Source organism: Rutidosis leptorrhynchoides, chromosome 1 (genome assembly GCF_046630445.1).
Source record: "Rutidosis leptorrhynchoides isolate AG116_Rl617_1_P2 chromosome 1, CSIRO_AGI_Rlap_v1, whole genome shotgun sequence".
In the NCBI taxonomy this organism is placed as follows: Eukaryota; Viridiplantae; Streptophyta; class Magnoliopsida; order Asterales; family Asteraceae; genus Rutidosis; species Rutidosis leptorrhynchoides.
In genome coordinates, this window is record NC_092333.1 from 32,399,171 (window position 1) to 32,419,861 (window position 20,691).

General features: G+C 33.3%; 1 protein-coding gene and 1 pseudogene across 1 annotated transcript; both read left to right on the forward strand.

The window, feature by feature from the left end:
* The first annotated feature begins 9,597 nt into the window (after positions 1 to 9,597).
* Positions 9,598 to 20,691, forward strand: part of LOC139858581 (germacrene A synthase short form-like) — a 49,348-nt pseudogene continuing 38,254 nt past the window's right edge.
* On the forward strand, positions 18,118 to 19,022 carry LOC139858571 (probable histone H2A.1). Its single transcript, XM_071847413.1, has 2 exons — positions 18,118 to 18,335; positions 18,739 to 19,022. Exons 1-2 carry the CDS (start codon positions 18,126 to 18,128, stop codon positions 18,982 to 18,984), a joined length of 456 nt encoding a protein of 151 aa, XP_071703514.1. The 5' UTR covers positions 18,118 to 18,125; the 3' UTR covers positions 18,985 to 19,022.

Sequence of the window (20,691 nt, forward strand, 5' to 3'; positions counted from 1 at the left end):
TTCAAAAATTATTAACTATGCTCACAGCGATATACAATCGTTTCCATACAAATTCAATTACATATTCTGATTTTGAAAAATCAGAATCCAAGCCAAGATTTAACAGTAAACATCACTCTTAGATTCTTACATCTTTCAAATGCTATACTTTGACTTCAAAACTGTGCTAGAACATCACTTCTATTCATAAACCCAGAAAAAAAAAGAAAAAAAAATTGTATCGTTCAAAATTCTAGAACATCATATGTATCTTGACAATTACAATCTTCATGCAAACCCTTCAAACTTTTGAAAACACCTCAGATTAATAACCAACGATTCGGTTATGATAACTTTGAATGCTGATGAAGCAGCAAAAACTGTAAACGACCTTAACAGCCAAAAGTTTGATGATAAAGAATAGTGTGTTGGTAAAGCTCAGAAAAAGAGAAGGTTTGGAACTGGAAAACGGATTGAGCAAAGTATGAAGGAGGCTGTGGATAAATCACAAAGACTAAACCTGCCTTCAAAGAATCCAAATTATTCAGTATCTCCTGAAGCCATTAACGAATACCTTGCTTCCGAATCTAAACCCTTGCGGACAATATTCTTCATCATCCTCTGATATTAGAAATTCTAAGATATTATCGTATCTTTCATTATAAATATCCTCCATATTTCTGGAGATAATTCCATAATCATTCTCATCGGAAATCAATTTTCTCCTTGCGATATCTGTATAACATCATAAAAGAAACTATTTTAGTTTCTAAATTCTGAAACCTTCGAGTTTAAAATATGAATATTTTTGAAGTGGTGTTGGGAACTGAAGCATGAGTTAGTATAATATAATGACACTTGTTCAACGTGATTATATTACAGTAAGTCATGCTGAGTTTCTAATGGAATGTGATAAAGGTTCACAGATCATACCCTCATTATAAACCATGTTACATAACTCTTTCATTCTATTTAACCTCTAAACTATCAAGAAAATATTTTCTTAATGATTCGGTCTTTTTCGAGGTATTCTGGTAATTTGATAAGTCAGATTGTGCTATTACTGTTTTTTTAGAACATTAATTATGTTCATTCCGAAATTCATACCTACGAATTCTGGACCATTATTCGCTTGATTTAAAGTCGGGAAGATAAAACAAAAGCATGAAGCTTCAAAATATCAATGGGAGTATATATAAATCACAGTAAATTGGAGAGAGGGTATTAACTGTGGATGTCAATGATTATGGAAAGACAGAAGCAGAGACATCGAAATATAAGTGAAGATATAAAACCCAAAAACCACCCAGAAATTACAAACCGTGTATATCAATGTGTATAGCAATATAAAGACACGGGAGAATGAAAAACACTATAACCGCAAGGTAATGGTAGAAGAAAATAACTTTCTCCGGTGGTAGATGAAAAAGAAGAATGACAGATATGAAAGTTAGGAGTATATCAAGAATCAGAACTGGATGAAGCATTTTTACAATTTTTTGAAAATGGGAAATGAGGAAGAAGATGTAAGAGTAATGAAAATAATGAAACGGAAGAGGTTAATTTATAGCGAAATATCAAACATAGTAATCGAGGAAAATTACGCATTTAATCAAAAGAAATCTTAATTTCCTTAAATTCTGAAGAATCAAATCTTATTTAGATTATGAAGATTTTCTATTCCTTAAATTACGGAAATCAATCGTTAATACGTCAAGAGTTAAGACGAATCTCTATTCTCCATTTCACTCTTTTACGATAACTTCTCTCATACGCTTCGAATAATCAGATTATTTTATCCATATTATTCAACGGTGATAAAACTCTATTTATCAACACATATACGGCATGAAAACATTTTTATTGTTAGTCATGACGACCTCACTCAAATTTTGGAACGAAATTTCTTTAACTGGTAGGTACTGTGATGACCCAGAAATTTCTGACCAAATTTAAACTTAATCTTTGTATGAGTAACATTTTCGACACGATAAACAAAGTCTGTAAAACTGAATCTCAAAATTTTTGAACTATTTTCATATATTCAGATACCTTTCGGTTGTTCTCGACGATTCGCGAACAATTATATGTATATAGATACATATATATATACTATAACTTGAAAACGTAACAATGTATTAATTTTTTTTATACCGTACATTAAACTTATTGGTTTAAATATTTATTTGAATATATATGATAAGTTAGAATATTAATTGTATGAATAACTTACGACGTATATTTAAAACGTGTTTATGTATGTTGAAAATATATATTAACTTGGTCATAAAACGATTTGTTATTATATATATATATATATATATATATATATATATATATATATATATATATATATATATATATATATATATTAACAAATAGCGAGACAATGATTTATAGAAGTAAATGACCAAAACACTCAAAAGTTTAAGATACACTTTGAATGATATAGTGTATTGATAATTTAAGACTATATTTTGACAAAAGTACGAGTCACAAAACGTAAATTGCGAGTTTTCTAAGCGTACGAAAATGCGTTCGAGAAACCGGAACCGGGACATAAGTCGAGTGACAACGTACGAGTCATCGGAATGAAAATTACAAGTCAACTATGCACATGAATTTAATATAATATATAATTAATTATTTAAATTATATATATTATATATATTATATTTAATTATGTCGACAAACAAGAAAACAAAAAATATGTGAGCTGGATCTGATGGCCATGCGATCGCATGAGAAATAGGCATAAAACCCATGCGATCGCATGGGCATCAGAATCAGGCCACATTATAAAGCTCAATCATTCGGTTCAGTTTTGCACACACAATTCACTTCTCTCGATCTCTCAAGCATATAAATACAAAAAATATTTATTATTAATTTTATTATTATTATTATTATTATTATTGTTATTATTATTATTATTATTATTATTATTATTATTATTAAGATTAATATTATTATTAATCTTATTAATTATTAGTATTATTAATTATTAATTAGTAATATACATAAAATACTACGACGAGGTTATGAGCGTGTCACTTTCAAAAATGGGTTTTTGAGCGGGATAAAGTTAAGGAAATTATAGGTTATAGCTATGAAGGTTATGGGTAATGTTCATGGGTATTATTTACAAGTCAAACCTACTGTTATCATCTATGTTGCGTCTACGTACTTTTCTGCAATATTGAATCACAATATTGATACGTAAGCATTTATATTTTATCTTTTATATACTAATAGTGTATCCATGTCTAGTGCTCGAGTATATATATTTATGCATGCTCGTATGCAAAATTTCGTCATTAAACAGTTTATGATGAATCACGAATTAAATACATATATTACTGGTAAAAGGTATATGATATGCATGTTTTTGGAAAGCTGGCGAAAAATCAATGACTTTTCATTTAGATATCGAATAGTTTCGATGAACGGATTAAAAGATATGATCAACTGAATTATGATTGACGTTAATTGAAATTGCTTTTGAATCTGCAATTAAGATTTAAACAACTTGTTTACGAGATTGATAAATTGGATTTTTGAATATTACCAACCGAGTAAATGAATCCTTATATAAGGTACGTCTCATTTTGTTAAACAACTGTCAAAATTGACTTTTTGAAACGACTTTGGATAACTTTTGTATGTCGATCTCGAGCATTAGGATTATGATACACTATGACATGACCTAGCTTGATAGACATTTATTGACCAACATATGTTCTCTAGGTTGAGATCTACGATTATTTGATATTTCGAGTTTCGGCCATATTACGATGAACAACTTTATGTGCTGCTATGGTGAGTTTCATTTGCTCCCTTTTTAATTGCTTTTGCAATCTATATTTTTGGGCTGAGAATACATGCACTTTATTTTAAACGCAATGGATACAAGTACATACTAAATTCTACATTGAGTTTGAACCGAAAATCCCTTAGCTTTGGTAACTAGTAACTGCCAGTTATAAGAACTGGTGGGCGCGAGTAGTTGATTATGGATCCATAGGGCTTGATATCCCCGTCTGAGCTAGAGCACTAGCCTTTTAACGGACGTATGCTATTTGAGAAGCGTACACGTTGGTTTGCGTGTATTATTAAGATGATTATACAAAGGGTATAAATTATATATACGTTAAGTTTAGTTACCAGGGTGCTCAATTTTGTAGAATATTTTGATAAACGTTTCGGATGAAACAACTGAAATCTTGTGATCCACCTTTATATACAGATTATGCGAAACACTAAAATTATGAACTCACCAACCTTTGTGTTGACACTTGTTAGCATGTTTATTCTCAGGTTCCCTAGAAGTCTTCCGCTGTTTGCTTATATGTTAGACAAGCTATGTGCATGGAGTCTTACATGGCATATTTATCAAGGAAACGTTGCATTCACCAAATCATCACCATGTATCTTATTTTGACTGCATTGTCAATGGAATTACTATTGTAAACTATTATTTACGGTGATTGTCTATATGTAGAAATCATCAGATGTTGAAAACCTTTGATTTAAATATTCATTTATGGTGTGCCTTTTCAAAAGAATGCAATGTTTACAAAACGTATCATATAGAGGTCAAATACCTCGCAATGAAATCGATGAATGATGTGTTCGTCCATATGGATTTGGAGCGATCGTCACACTTTGCAATTCTTGCATTTCGGATGGAGCGAGTCTATATGGTGCACGTGCTATGGGTGCAGCTCCTGGAATAAGATCGATTTGGAATTCAACCGGTCGGTGAGGTGGAAGACCCTGCAATTCATCGGGAAATACATCGGAATAGTCACTAACAATTGGCACATCATCTATGCGCTTCTCATCGGACTCGACTTTCTTAACGTGAGCAAGGATCGCAAAACAACCCTTACGGAGCAGTTTTCTAACTTTAATGCATGACACGAGGTTGAGTCCGGTGCAACTCTTATCGCCATAAACAATCAAAGGTTCACCATTCTCGATAGGAATCCGGATTGCGTTAAGATCACAAAGGATGTGATATTTCGTTTTGGCTAGCCAATTCATACCGATTATTACATCGAAGCTTCCTAGTTCCATGGGTATCAAGTCAATTTCAAACTCATTACCCAAAATGTTTAACGTACACCCCCGGTAATATGTGTCGGCACTCAATAGTTTCCCGTTGGCCACTTCAATGGTATAAGTGATATCTAGTGGGAGTGGTGGAGTGCTAAAAGAATGAATCAAAGGCTTGGATACACAACATTTATCGGCACCCGAATCGAATAAACAAGTAACATAAGTGTTGTTGAGAAGAAACGTACCCGTGACTAATTCATTGTCATCTCGGGCTTCCTCGGTGTTGATGTTGAAAGCTTGGCCGCGCGTATTGAGGTTATCTTTCTTCTTCGGGCATGCATTTCTATAATGGCCCGTTTGACCACATTCGTAACAAGTGCCCGTTTTTGGTGCATTGGGCCCCTTTCGAGCGATGGGGGCGACACTTTTACACTCATTGGCCTTATGACCAACTCCTTGGCACCGATGGCAAATTAGCTTGCCACATTCACCAAAGTGATGTTTGTTGCATTTGTTGCAAAGAGGTAGGTTTCTGGCATAACCCTTCTTGCCGTCGGAGGTGAAAGGCTTCTTGGCAAAATTGTTGTTGCTTGATTGAGGGGATTCCCATTTTCTTTTGTTGTTACCCGATTTATCCTCGGCTCTAGGTGCCGGCACTACAATTTTGTCCACCGTTTCTATCAACTTGCGGGCCATTTTCAAAGCTTCTTGATGATTAGTGGGTTTGGATGACATTACCCCGTGTTTGATGCTCTTTGGAAGACTTTCCATATAAAGTTCAACCCTTAAAGCTTCGGGGTTCACAAGGTTTGGGCACATCAAGGCTAGTTCGGAAAATCGTTGATTATAAGCCTTGAGATCGTTTCCGACCGATTTCAAAGTTCTTAGCTCTTGTTCGAGCCTTCGGGATTCTACACGAGGGAAATATTCGACGATCATCTTTTCCCTTAGGTCGGCCCAAGAGAGGGCGTGAGCTTCATCGGTACCCACCGATTGTACATAGGTGTTCCACCATGTGAGGGCGACACCGGCGAAAGTGTGAGTGGGGTATTTGACCTTATCTTGGTCCCGACAACCGCTTATGCTAAAGACGGCCTCCGTTTGTTCGAACCATTGAGTGAGAGTAACCGGTCCCCCGGTCCCATCAAAAGTATGAGGTTTACACCCCATGAAGGCTTTATAGGAGCACCCCTCGCTTGAGTTACCGGCTCCTTGATTGTTGTTGTTGTGGTTGTTGTTATTGTTGTTGTTGGAGGAGTGACCGGCCATGGCCGCATCCACGGCGGTGGCTATCATTCGTTGTAGAGCTTGTTCGGGAGTCTCATGGCGTGGCACACGACGAGGAGGCATTGTTCCTTCAAAACACAAGAATACCGTTGATTAGTATTTTCAATAATACTAATCATGATATGGAATAAGGATAGAGGGAAAAAATTTCCTTGACTCGCCTTAAATTCTTTATGCCATAATGTCGGAACGTTCATATGAGTCACCGTAATATAATCCCGGAAATTATATTACCCTAATTCATATGTGCATTCGACATTATTTCACTAAGTCAAGGTGGCGTGTCAATCAAATTAAACAACGTGAGATTAAGATGAAATAAGAGTAGATATGAGTAGAAACGTTCGAGTATAAATGCACAAGTAGTCAAGTAATTCCTACTTCAAGTCTATATGCCGGTTGTAGTCTAGACTCACTAATGTACCCTATGACTCGGGGTTGACACCAATGAACTCTAAATCCCTACAACCAATGCTCTGATACCATCTGTAGCGACCCGACCAAATCATGTTTGACAGCGCCAACTACTTAGGTCCCATTACGTGGTCATAAGTCTTTAAATAACGTTTGACCAAAAATATGTCGCATTCATTTCAAAAGTTAAGATTTGTTCCCACGTTTACAAAAATCGTTCATCCAAAAGTTACGTTACAAAGTTATAAGTACAATTGAAATCTATGCGACACGATTTAAAAGTAGCCAAAAGATGCTCCATGTATGCATGTATATACTCGACATCCAAGCAAGTATCAAAAGTAATGAGCGGAAGCATGTATCACAAAACGTTCAAGGACCTGAGAAAAACATAGAAATCTGTCAACGAAAACGTTGGTGAAATCATAGGTTTAAGTAAGTAAGTACAAGTGAACCACAAGATTTGTAACATTGATATAATAGTAATACATTCCAAAAGTTTGTTTCACGAGCACCCAATTATCAATGCTTAACATCCCTTCCATAGAACCCCATCACAATAGTGTTAGAACATACACTGTTTCTCGAAATTATATTTCATTCGTAAATGGTAGCGAACCGTTTGAATGAGGGTTTGTCAAACCCATATGGCCATATAACATAAGTTCTCGCTTACACCCGGCAAGTGTAACTAATGATAATCGAATTGAGGATTTTTGTTCAAACTCGTATGTAGAATGTTTGTTTTCATGTACTTGTGTTCACTTAGTAAAAAGAAACGTTTATGTTTGCTCATCCCAAATGTAAGTTCAAAAGAGTAAAAGTGGGACTATGATCTCACCTTGAGTGCACGAGTAATAAGTACTTCGACAAGTAACGTGAACAAAGAACAATGCTAGTCTTGACCTAAACAAATAGGTTGTATCAATATTGGTAATCATGTTTATGAAGTTTTCTAAAACAACCTACACATCAAATTGAAGCTAGTGATGTTAGGAACACATTTAATACATGCATTTATAACATTTAACAACATTTAAGCAATCAAATCACCAATCAAACACACCAAACTTTCAAGTTCATGCTAGTTATCAAAAATAACAAGATCGAACATATAAATCATATATTCATGTTAGACTTGAGCCATAGACACTAATTAACAACTTTATAAGTTAAAAACATCAAGAACACAAAATCTAGTGATTTTAGAAAGTTACCCAAATGTAATGAAATCAGTATGGAATCGAAGAGGAAGTTGCAAGGATTCCAAATATGTAATTTGTTTTGATTGAAGCTTGCTCGATTGGAATTAGATGATGATTCTTGTAATGGAGATTTGAAAGAAAATAAGGAAGTAATGAAAGAAAAGAGAAATGAAATGAAAAAGATGGGAGGTGGGGTTGACTAGTCAAAAGCTAGTCACCTCCTTGGCACTTTGGCGAAACTAGTCCCTCGAGTTTGGTTGCGGGTGCGTGAATTACCTAAACGAGATATTTTTAAAACGCGTATTAACGAGGGATGTCATAAACATATAACGGAATTTAAATCATTAAACAGAAAAGTAAACGAAAAAAGGCGGGATGTTACATACTTTCGAGTGAGTTTTCATTACGCTGACTCAGTCTAGCCTCGTATGCTTCAAGAGAGCCAATTAATTCTGGTACCGACAGAGTCTCGATGTCTTTCGACTCTTCGATAGCATTAATGACATGATCGTATTTTTCAGTCATACTAATAAGTATTTTTTCTACGATCCTTTTATCAGTTATAGAATCTCCATAGGCTCTCATTTGATTTACTATTTCTTTAATTCTAGAATAGTAATCTTTTACCATCTCGATCTCTTTCATGTTTAAGTTTTCAAAATCACGTCTTAGAGTTAGTAGTTTGACGGATCTCACCTTGACATTTCCTTGAAATTCTTCTTGAAGGATCTTCCACGCCTCTTTAGCTGTCGTAGCTCCCATGATCCGTGGAAAGATAGATGGTGTCAAGGCTTGTTGAATGTAGCCTAGAGCAACAACATTTCTGACTACATTTTTGTTGTATTTTTCCTGTTCTTCCACGGACAGAGTTCCGACGTCTTTTGGAGTTGTGAACCCAACTTCGACAATATCCCACAAGCTTTGTGCTTGAAAATATGTCTTCATTCGGATACTCCAAAAATCATAGTTGTCGGCATCAAAGATGGGGACAGGAATATTGTACGCACCAACGGTAATCATGGTGTACTCGAATAACGCCTAATATGGCTCTTGATACCACTTGTTAGAATTGTTGTAGTTTTAGTTTAGATTAATTAGTAGTTGATTAATATTGATTTAAATTTATGAGGGGATGTTTAGTAAAAGAAATATGAAGACTTGGTATTTAGAAAGTTTGAATCTTTATTGAGAATTGTTGATTTGTTTGTGTGTTGAGTACATTTGATTTGAAATACATCTTGGCCTATTTATAGGCTTCAAATGTCGGTGATCAACTCCCTCTAGTAAGTTCTACATATTCTCCTATCTTCTAGTTAATACTTCTTAAGTATCTAATATTTACTAGCTAATTCTAGTTTCTTCTAATTAATAATCTACTAACTATATTTAATTAATTCTAGAATAAACTAGAAAAACATTACTATTTTAACACACCTATTCATTTCCACGACTGGATGATTAATTAAGTAATCAAAATTTCGTTTAAGGAAACACGCCAGAAATGTGAATTTTCACGAAAACTATAAAAAGAAATTGTGTAATAAACTAGAATAGCACAAAGAGTGCATGTTCTATAAATACCCATAACATTGTTCTATTAATCCAAACATCTTCAATCAACATACCAAAAACTTTACTACTTTAAGAATTAATGGAAGAAGTTGAAGCATTTGGCGCGCTTCATTCAAATTTCAAAACCACCATGGACTCAATACGTCCGCTAGCGAATTTTCCTCCTTCGGTGTGGGGTCAAGGGCGGATATATATAGTCCCGACCGGTAGCACGTGCTACCAGTGAAATACGCGGTCTAGTGAAAAAAATTTGGGGGTTTTAACTAGTGACACCAGTGAAAAGAGCTCGACGGCACAGGGCATCAAAGTTTATGGTGCATCAGGTTATGAGTTCAGTTAACTTAAGTTTACAATTGAAAATAAAAGAAAAAGAACATAATTAAAGGTATTGTGTTTGTCAATGGTGAAAAAATATACACAGTACTTGGGGAAGAAGGGTTGGGGAAGAAGTGACGTACCATTCTATTGGCATTTATTAAAACTTTACATCTACTACCCTTCATATTAGTGAAAAGTTTATTTTGAACCTTCAACTTATAATATAATATAGTAAGTTATAGGAGTAGTAAATACGGGAACGTGTTATAATATAGCAGTATATAACTACCTTTATTGGCTTGATTCTTGATATTAGATTACTATATGGAGTATTAGATAAGAAAGATATGAGTGATATTTTTATTCAAGTGTATCCTTATGATTACATTTGATAGGGTATTTATAATACATAATTTACTGTACATATTTTGACTCCAATAAATGTAGTAGTTGACACAGTACTTATAGACATTATTGTCATTCACATTAACTGCATCACAACACTCCCCCTTGAATGACAATTTTATTAGATCGGATATCGACTATAAATTACTGCCTCGTTAAAAACCTTGGCCAAAGAAAAACCCAGTGGGATAAAAACTTTAGCTAAGGGAAAAAGAGTGCAGCATATAGTTGACTCCCCCTCAAATAGACATTGCCTCAGTTGTTACATCTTTTGAACATGCCTCATGTCAATATTGTGAACGTATTTTCTGAAAATAGCAGTTGGAAGTGCTTTGGTGAAAAGATCAGCAGAGTTGTTGCTGGATTGAACATATCTCATTTCAATCTGGTTGTCCTTAATAAGATTTTGAGTATATGAAAAGAATCTGGGAGGTATATGCTTTGTTCGATCACTTTTGATATACCCTTCTTTCATCTGTGCTATGCAAGCTGCATTGTCTTCATAGATAGTTGTTGGACTTTTATCGCGATATAGCCCACAAGAATAAATGATGAGTTGTGTCATTGATCTCAACCAAACACATTCTCGAATAGCTTCATGTAATGCAATCACTTCAGCATGATTTGATGATGTTGCAACAAGTGTTTGTTTTTGAGAACGCCATGAAATTGCGGTACCTCCATTTAGGAATACATATCCAGTTTGAGATTTAGCATTATGTGGATCAGATAAATAACCTGCATCTGCATAACCAACTAAATTTTATTTTGAATTGTTAGAATAAAATAATCCTAAATCAGTAGTTCCTCGAAGGTATCGAAATATGTGTTTGATCCCATTCCAGTGTCTTTTGGTAGGAGCTGAGCTGAATCTTGCTAACAAATTAACTTCAAAAGAAATGTCAGGTCTTGTACAATTTGTAAGATACATAAGAGCTCCAATTGCACTAAGATATGGAACTTCTGAACCAAGAACATCTTCATGTTCTTCACGGGGACCAAATGGATCAGTGTCAACATTGAGTGATCTAACAACTATAGGAGTACTTAATGGTTTTGCCTTGTCCATATTGAAACATTTTAAAACCTTTTCGGTATAAGTGGTTTGATGTACAAGTAAACCATTAGGCATATGCTCAATTTGCAAACCAAGGCAATACTTGGTTTTTTCAAGATCTTTCATTTCAAATTCTTTCTTTAGAAGTTGAATGGCTTCATTGATCTCTTTATTTGTCCCTATGATGTTAAGATCATCGACATAAACAGCTATAATCACATATCCGGATGTTGTTTTCTTAATGAAAATACAAGGGCAAATAAGGTTATTTGTATACCCTTTGCTTATCAAGTAATCACTCAATCGGTTATACCACATACGTCCCGATTGTTTCAACCCATATAAAGATCTTTGTAATTTAATCGAATACATTTCCTTGGGTTTTTCATTTGATGCTTCTGATACCTTAAATCCTTCGGGTATCATATATATATCACTATCAAGTGATCCATATAGATAAGCAGTAACAACATTCATGAGATGCATTTCTAAATTTTTAGAAACGGCAAGGCTGATTAAATATCTAAAAGTAATTGCATCCATAACAGGAGAATAAGTTTCCTCATAATCAATTCCTGGTCTTTGAGAAAAACCTTGAGCTACAAGTCTGGCTTTATATCTTGTAACTTCATTTTTCTCATTTCTTTTTCGCACAAAAATCCATTTATACCCCACAGGTTTCACATCTTTAGGTGTGAGAACAATAGATCTGAAAACTTTTCTTTTATTGAGTGATTCAAATTCAGCTCGTATTGCTCCTTTCCATTGATCCCAGTCATGTCTATTTTGACATTCAATGATAGATTTTGGTTCTGGATCATCATCATCATTCATGATGTCATATGCAACATTATATGAAAATTTCTCATCAAGATTTTTCATTTCATTTCGGTTCCATATTATTTTTGAGTGTGCATAATTGATTGCAATTTCCATATTTACATCATTAATCTCCTCTGCAGAAGGAGTATTGATTTGTGGTTCTTCTTGAACACTTTCTTTTACCTCATTATCAGCTGATTTTCTTTTTCGAGGATTTTTGTCTTTGGAACCAATTGGTCTCCCACGTTTCTGGCGTGGCAAAGACTCCAGAGTGACTTTATTGTCAGCTTTTGGAATTTCAATTCGAGCAGGGGCATTTGCTGCTAGTATATATGATTTAGTCACCCTTTTTGTATCTGTAAATGCATCGAGCAATTTATTCGCAAGTTCTTGCATATGCATTATTTTGTGAACTTCAGTCTCGCATTCTTTTGTGCGAGGATCAAGATACATTAATTGTGGTTCACACCATGAAATATCATTTTCTTTATTTTTCATTTCTCCCCCTAATCTAGGGAACAATGTTTCATTAAAGTGACAATCAACAAAACGTGCTGTAAAAACATCACCCGTCATGGGTTCAATATATTTTATTATTGAAGATGTTTCATATCCAATATATATTCCCATCCTTCTTTGAGGACCCATTTTAGTGTGTTGTGGCGGTGCGATAGGGACATAAACCGCACAACCAAATGTTCTAAGGTGGAAAATATTTGGCTGATGGCCAAAAACAAGTTGCATGGGAGAATATGTATGACTTGCACTTGGTCTAATGCAAATCAATGATGCAGCATGCAATATTGCATGACCCCATACAGATACTGGGAGTTTTGTTCTCATTATCAATGGTCTAGCTATTAGCTGCAATCGTTTAATTAATGATTCAGCTAAACCATTTTGTGTATGCACATGGGCAACAGGATGTTCAACAACAATCCCAATAGACATGTAACAATTATTAAATGCTTGAGATGTAAACTTACCGGCATTATCTAGTCTCACCCTTTTAATAGTATAATCAGGGAAATGTGCTTTTAATTTAATAATTTGAGCAAGAAATTTTGCAAATGTCACATTTCGACTTGATAATAGACAAACATGAGACCATCTACTAGATGCGTCTATTAGAACCATGAAATATCTAAATGGTTCACATGACGGATGAATTGGTCCACATATATCACCTTGAATTATTTCAAGAAACATTGGTGATTCTTTTTCAACCTTAAGAGGTGATGGTCTTATTATTAACTTTCCAAGTGAGCATGATGTACATGGGATAAGTGCATCATGAGGGATCCTTTGATCCGCCAATGGATGTCCATGTGTATTTTGTATTATTCTTTTCATCATTGTTGAACCTGGGTGATCTAATCTCTCATGCCACAAACTGATCATTACAGGATCACATGATTTTTCTTTAACTACCACATTTACTTCAGGTACATTTATATGTGTATAATGTAAATCAGAATGAAGTCTTGGTAGTTTTTCAATTACACGATTCTTATCAGTGATACTTAAATATTTTTCATTTTCTGTTGTCACTGACTGATAATCATATCCATTTTGGTATATGTCAGAGAAACTTAACAAATTTCTCTTCGACATGGGAGAAAATAAGGCATTATTTATCAGAAAATTCGCACCATTTGGTAACATGAATTTTGCCTTTCCCATTCCTTTTATTAAGTCCACAGGACCTGATATAGTATGTATAGTTCCTTCCGTTGCTTTCAAGTCTGTGAAATATTTTTTAGATTTGAGTATGGGGTGAGTGGCACCACTGTCTGCAATACAAATATCTCCACCATTTGACTGATTTTTTACTCCAGCAGTATACATCATGAACTTCAAAAAAAATATGAGAAACAAATAATAAGTACATAATTCATCAATATATTACATTCAAAACATGTTACAAACGATAGCACATAATAAGGAAATATGTAGTAAACTAGATATGGTGTAGATTGAAAATCTACAACCATTTATTTAACGGGAACATATAATAGGATATCTATATATATATAGATATTAGAAATTTATTCATTAAAGTAGTCACAAGTTGGCTCAGTGATTTTTGTATCAAGGTCATCCACAAGATTTGCTTCTTTTCCTTTTTCCTTTAGGGATTCTTGATACCGATTAACAGAATGCTGATTTGTTCGGCAGTTTTTAGACCAGTGGCCAATTTTACCACATCGGTAACAAGAATCTTCAACATTCTTTGAAGAGCCTTCTTCAACATTGTGATTTGTGGGATTGTATGGTGTTTGGATTTTATAATTTTGTGGATTATTATTTCTTTGTCCACGACCACGACCACCACGACCACGACCACCACCACGACCATTACCATAAGGGTGATTTCGAACATAGTTATGCTTTTTATTATTGTTATGATAATTTCCATGATGATGTTTTGGCCAATATGGCTACGACCTTGTCCACGCCCTCGTCCATGTACATTTCTTTTATTATTATTATTATTGTTAATAGCATTAGCTTCAGAAAATGCTAGCGCACCGGTAGGACGAGATTCTTGATTTTTCATCAGTAATTCTTTATTAACTTCTGCAACTAAGAGATAAGTTTGAAGTTTGGAAACAGTTTTATAATTCTGCAATCTTAAATTTTCTTGCACAATTATGTTTGCAGAATGCATTGTGGAGAAAGTTTTCTCCATCATATCAGCATCACTTATTTCTTGACCACAGAATTGAAGCTTTGAACGAATCTTGAACATGGCCGAGCTGTATTCACTTACCTTTTTGAAATCTTGGAACCTTAGATTTCTCCATTCTTCCCTCGCAGCTGGAAGTAATATTTCCTTTTGATTATCGAATCTACTCTTGATACTTTTCCATAAAACATGTGGATCTTTGATAGTGAGAAACATATGTTTTAAGGTGGTATCAATATGTTTGCGAATAAAAGCAATTGTTTTTAATTTATCTTGATCGGAACAAGTATTGTTTTCTTTTAAAGTTTCTAGAATACCCAGTGATCCAAGATTTATTTCTACGTCCATGACCCATGATGTGTAGTTTGTTCCCGATACGTCTAAGGCATCAAACTCAAGCTTTAATAAGTTTGACATTTTCTATTTTCAGAAAGATGAACAACATAAATCATAATCAATTTTTTTTTAATAGACAAATAACGACATGAAATTAGAATTAGTTTAGATTCATAAGTAGCAAACAAAGGAATAATGGTATGATTACAAATAATAAAACCATAAGGGAAGGATAAAATATAGGTTCATCTAGTGGTGTACAAGCAACAAGGATGATAGCTATTATGACCAATACAGTATGAAAAATCATCCTTGAGTTAATCATCTTTTTAAAAAAATTTGAGAGTAGTAATTTGAGAAAATGAAGATTGATTTGTGAAAATGTGAAAACGGGGATGTTTAATTTATATTTGAAAAATATAGTCGTTGTAACGTCGTCAATCGACGTTAACAACCGTTATGTATATATGACCGTTGTAACGTTGTTAATTAATGTTAACGATCGTTATGTTGCCGTTGTATTAAAAGAATTTTAATAAAAGAATTTTATTAGTATAAATATGATTACTATAAAATACATTTAGTATAAATACGTTTAGTATAAATATGAAGATTAAGAGAATAAACATATTATGCATAAATAAATAATGATTAATTGCATAAGTAATTATAAATGTTAGATAACATAAATATAAATGTTAGTGAAGTTAATAAGAGTTAGATTACAAAAATTTAATTCATGCGGTATAACCGACCATGTATAACATAAATATAAATGTTAGTGAAGTTAATAATAGTTAGATTACAGAAATATAGTTCAGGCGGTATAACCGACCATATATAACATAAATATAAATGTTAGTGAAGTTAATAATAGTTAGATTACAGAAATATAATTCAGGCGGTATAACCGACCATATATAACATAAATATAAATGTTAGTGAAGTTAATAATAGTTAGATTACAGAAATATAATTCAGGCGGTATAACCGACCATATATAACATAAATACAAATGTTAGTTATGATGATAATAATATTTACATAACTAATAAACAATACAAGATATCGTTAAAGAATTTTTTTATTATTACCTTGATTAGTGATTTGTGCTTGCTTAGATAAACCTTGATTATACGGAGCACTTCGTGCTGATAACGTGTTATAATATAGCAGTATATAACTACCTTTATTGGCTTGATTCTTGATATTAGATTACTATATGTAGTATTAGATAAGAAAGATATGAGTGATATTTTTATTCAAGTGTATCCTTATGATTACATTTGATGGGGTATTTATAATACATAATTTACTGTACATATTTTGACTCCAATAAATGAAGTAGTTGACACAGTACTTATAGACATTATTGTCATTCACATTAACTGCATCACAACAGAACGGAATATTTTCAAGTATTAATGTATTTTTATATTTATATAACCTCTAAATTCCGTAAAAATGCAGCAACCCTATTTTATATTCTATATATAGATATAGATTAGAGAATCTATACTTTCAATGATATTATTTAAATTTTTAAATAAAAATATTAAGATGAAGTGTTTTTCCATAATAATAACGTATTAATAGTTTTAAAAAAGCTTTTATTTTTTACTAGATGACTTATTTCAAATAAGTTGTGTAGTAAAAAAAATTTAATTTTTAATTAGTGACACCACTGAGTATAAATCCTAGATCCGGCACTGTGTTGGGTGATTACTTCCTAGACTTCTCTTTGAATGATTCGGTAAGACTAAGCATATAAGTAATATTACGTGGCACACAACAAAAGTGCTTCGGTTTGTTCTTTTTTTAATATTGTACAATTAATACATTGTTTGTTTCTTAGGAATTTAAACGCTATACCAAATCCATGGAGGAGTCAAAAGAAGATTTGAGAAGATTGATAGTAGATCCATCAATGGATTCAAATAACAAATTGAGTTTGATCTATTCAACGCACCGTATTGGTTTGACATATATGTTTTTGGAAGAGATTAAAAGCCAGCTTGACAACCTTTTTAAGGGGTTTAACTTGCAAGATTATGTTGAATTAGATCTGTATACTATTTCAACAAACTTTCAAATTTTTCGACACCTTGGTTTCAAATTGCCTTGTGGTAAGGGACTAAGGGTACTTCTTTTCATCTAATATTTTAATGTGACATTTTTCTTATTAAATATATAATAGTAACTATGAATGTATTCAAATATTGAAGATGTGTTTAACAAATTCAAGGATGCTAGCTCTGGTACATTCAAGAGTTACATTACTACCGATGTGAAGGGTATGTTAAGTTTATATGAAGCTGCACAAATGAGATTATGAGGAGAATCAATATTAGATGAAGCGGTCACATTCGCTGAAACTCAACTTAAGAATATTGTTGACACTTTAGAAGGTGATATTGCACGACAGGTTAAACAGTCATTAAGGAGACCGTACCATAAAGGGATGCCAATGTTGGAGGCAAGGCTTTATTTGTTGAACTATGAAAAAGAATGTTCAACACATGGCTCACTACTTAAGCTTGCAAAGCTGCATTTCAACTATTTGCAATTACAACAAAAGGAAGAATTGCGCGTTGTCTCAAAGTAAGTTGTTGTCCTAAAAATAGTAGAACAACTATATTTTAACTATTTCGCAAAAATCTACTTTTGGTGCTAGTTTAACTTAGAAAAAATTTCATTCCTCGTCCCTGAACTTTACATCGATTTTGACTCCTTGTCATTTTTCTTTTTTTTGTGCACTCCTCGTCCCTAAACTATTAAAAGGGTACATCCCTCGTCCCTCCGTCTAATTTCTGTCAAAACCTGCCGTTACCCCCTATCACGTGCAGAGCATGTGAGGGTAAAAAGGTCATTAAACTACAAGGACGAGTAGCGTAATTATGTCATCTTCTTCAATATTCAAATTAATCCCAAAATTTGATAATTCCTCCAGATTTAATAAAAGTTTAATTCATCTGTTACTATGGATGCCGGCGGAAAGTTTAAAAAAGGTGTTGCCGGAAGGAAAGCAGGCGGTCCAAAAAAAAAACCTGTCACTCGGTCCGTCAAAGCCGGCCTTCAATTTCCGGTTGGTAGAATCGGCCGGTATCTTAAGGTCGGTCGGTACGCTAAGCGCGTCGGTACAGGAGCTCCTGTTTACCTCGCTGCCGTTCTCGAGTACCCTGCTGCTGAGGTATTGGCGAAAATTAGGGTTTTTTTTAACGTTGTTTAATTCTGGTTCATTTCTTATATATTTAGTCGAACTTTATAATTAGTATACATATACATATATACGTATACGTATACATATTTATATCATTATTTGATTTTCGTGATAATCTGTTTGAATTTGTTAGGGTTAGCTCGATTTAGGTATTTTCAGATCCAAAGTTGAAATTAGGTATTATGCAATATTGTAAATGATCATATGTACAACATGGATTTGGTAATTGGTTGCTTGAAATTAGGTTATAAGTTCAAACAAAACTGTAGGTTTAAGTAAATTACATGATAATTTGTGCAGCAACTAACAATCAGTTAGTTGATGAAGATGAATTTTGAAATTTGTTCTTGTGTGATTTTGGGATCGTGATTAGGTTTTAGAGTTGGCTGGTAATGCTGCTAGAGACAACAAGAAGAATAGGATCATACCAAGGCATGTATTGTTGGCTGTGAGAAATGATGATGAGCTTGGAAAGCTTTTATCTGGTGTGACGATTGCGCATGGTGGTGTTCTTCCTAACATTAATCCAGTTCTGTTGCCAAAGAAAGCTCATGAAAAAGCTGCAAAGGAACCTACTAAATCTCCATCGAAATCGGCTAAATCACCAAAGAAAGCTTAGTTATTGAATGAAATGAAATGAATCGTATTTGTATGTATGCGCCTTACTTTTGGTGATCGTGGATTAATTGAAACTTTGTGGTGTTTTAGGTAAGATGTAGTCTGATTGTACTTGGCTTTGTTCATGTAAGGAGTTCTAGTTATGAAGAAGAATCTCTCTTTTTCTAATGACAATTGTGTAGTGACCCGAACTTTTCCATGTTTATATATATATTAATTGAGATTGATATTTACATGATTAAATGTTTCCAACATGTTAAGCAATCAAACTTGTTAAGACTTGATTAATTGAAATATGTTTCATATAGACAATTGACCACCCAAGTTGACCGGCGATTCACGAACGTTAAAACTTGTAAAAATGACATGACGATATATATATATGGATATACATATGGTTAACATGAGATTATGATAAGTAAGTATCTCCATAAGTATATTAACAATGAGTTATATACATATAAACAAGACTACTAACTTAAGGATTTCGAAACGAGACATATATGTAACGATTATCGTTGTAACGACATTTAAATGTATATATATCATATTAAGATATATTAATATATCATAATATCATGATAATATAATAATTTAACATCTCATTAGATATAATAAACAATGGGTTAACAACATTAATTGAGATCGTTAACTTAAAGGTTTCAAAAAAACACTTACATGTAACGACTAACGATGACTTAACGACTCAGTTAAAATGTATATACAAGTAGTGTATTTAGATGTATTAAAATACTTTTGGAAGACTTCAAGACATATATCAAAACACTCATACTTAACGAAAATAGTTACAGTTACTTTTCCATTCTTCTCTTTCATCAAGAATTCTAGTCGTATTCTTACCCGTATTATACACAGCTTCAAAACGTACTTACTATGAGTATATACCAATAGGAACTAGCATGGGATTCCACTCTTGATTATGTCATGTATGAATAATCAATTTTAACTTCTACCATGAGCTAGTCAACTAACTAGAACTCCTTTTAACCCCACTCACCACTCACCAATTACCATTCATCATTCACTCCATTTCACTTCCAATTCTCTTTCTAATTCTCTCTCAACACACACACACTATTATGAACGTATTTTTCCAGTAGTTAATCATCATCTTCATCAAAAATCACTTCAAGAATCAAGCTATAATCATCATAGGAAGAACACTTCAAGAACACTTCAAAAATCCCTTCAAGTTTACTAATTTACTTCCAAGCTTTCTAATCCATTCCAAGTAATCATCTAAGATCAAGAAACCTTTGTTATATACAGTAGGTTATCTTTCTTATTCAAGGTAATATTCATATTCAAACTTTGATTCAATTTCTATAACTATAAACTATCTTAATTCGAGTAAAAATCTTACTTGAACTTGTTTTTGTGTCATGATCCTACTTCAAGAACTTTCAAGCCATCCAAGATCCTTTGAAGCTAGATCATTTCTTGTCACTTCCAGTAGGTTTACCTACTAAACTTGAGGTAGTAATGATGTTCATAACATCATTCGATTCATATATATAAAACTATCTTATTCGAAGGTTTAAACTCGTAATCACTAGAACATAGTTTAGTTAATTCTAAACTTGTTCGCAAACAAAAGTTAATCCTTCTAACTTGACTTTTAAAATTAACTACACACATGTTCTATATCTATATGATATGCTAACTTAATGATTTAGAACCTGGAAAC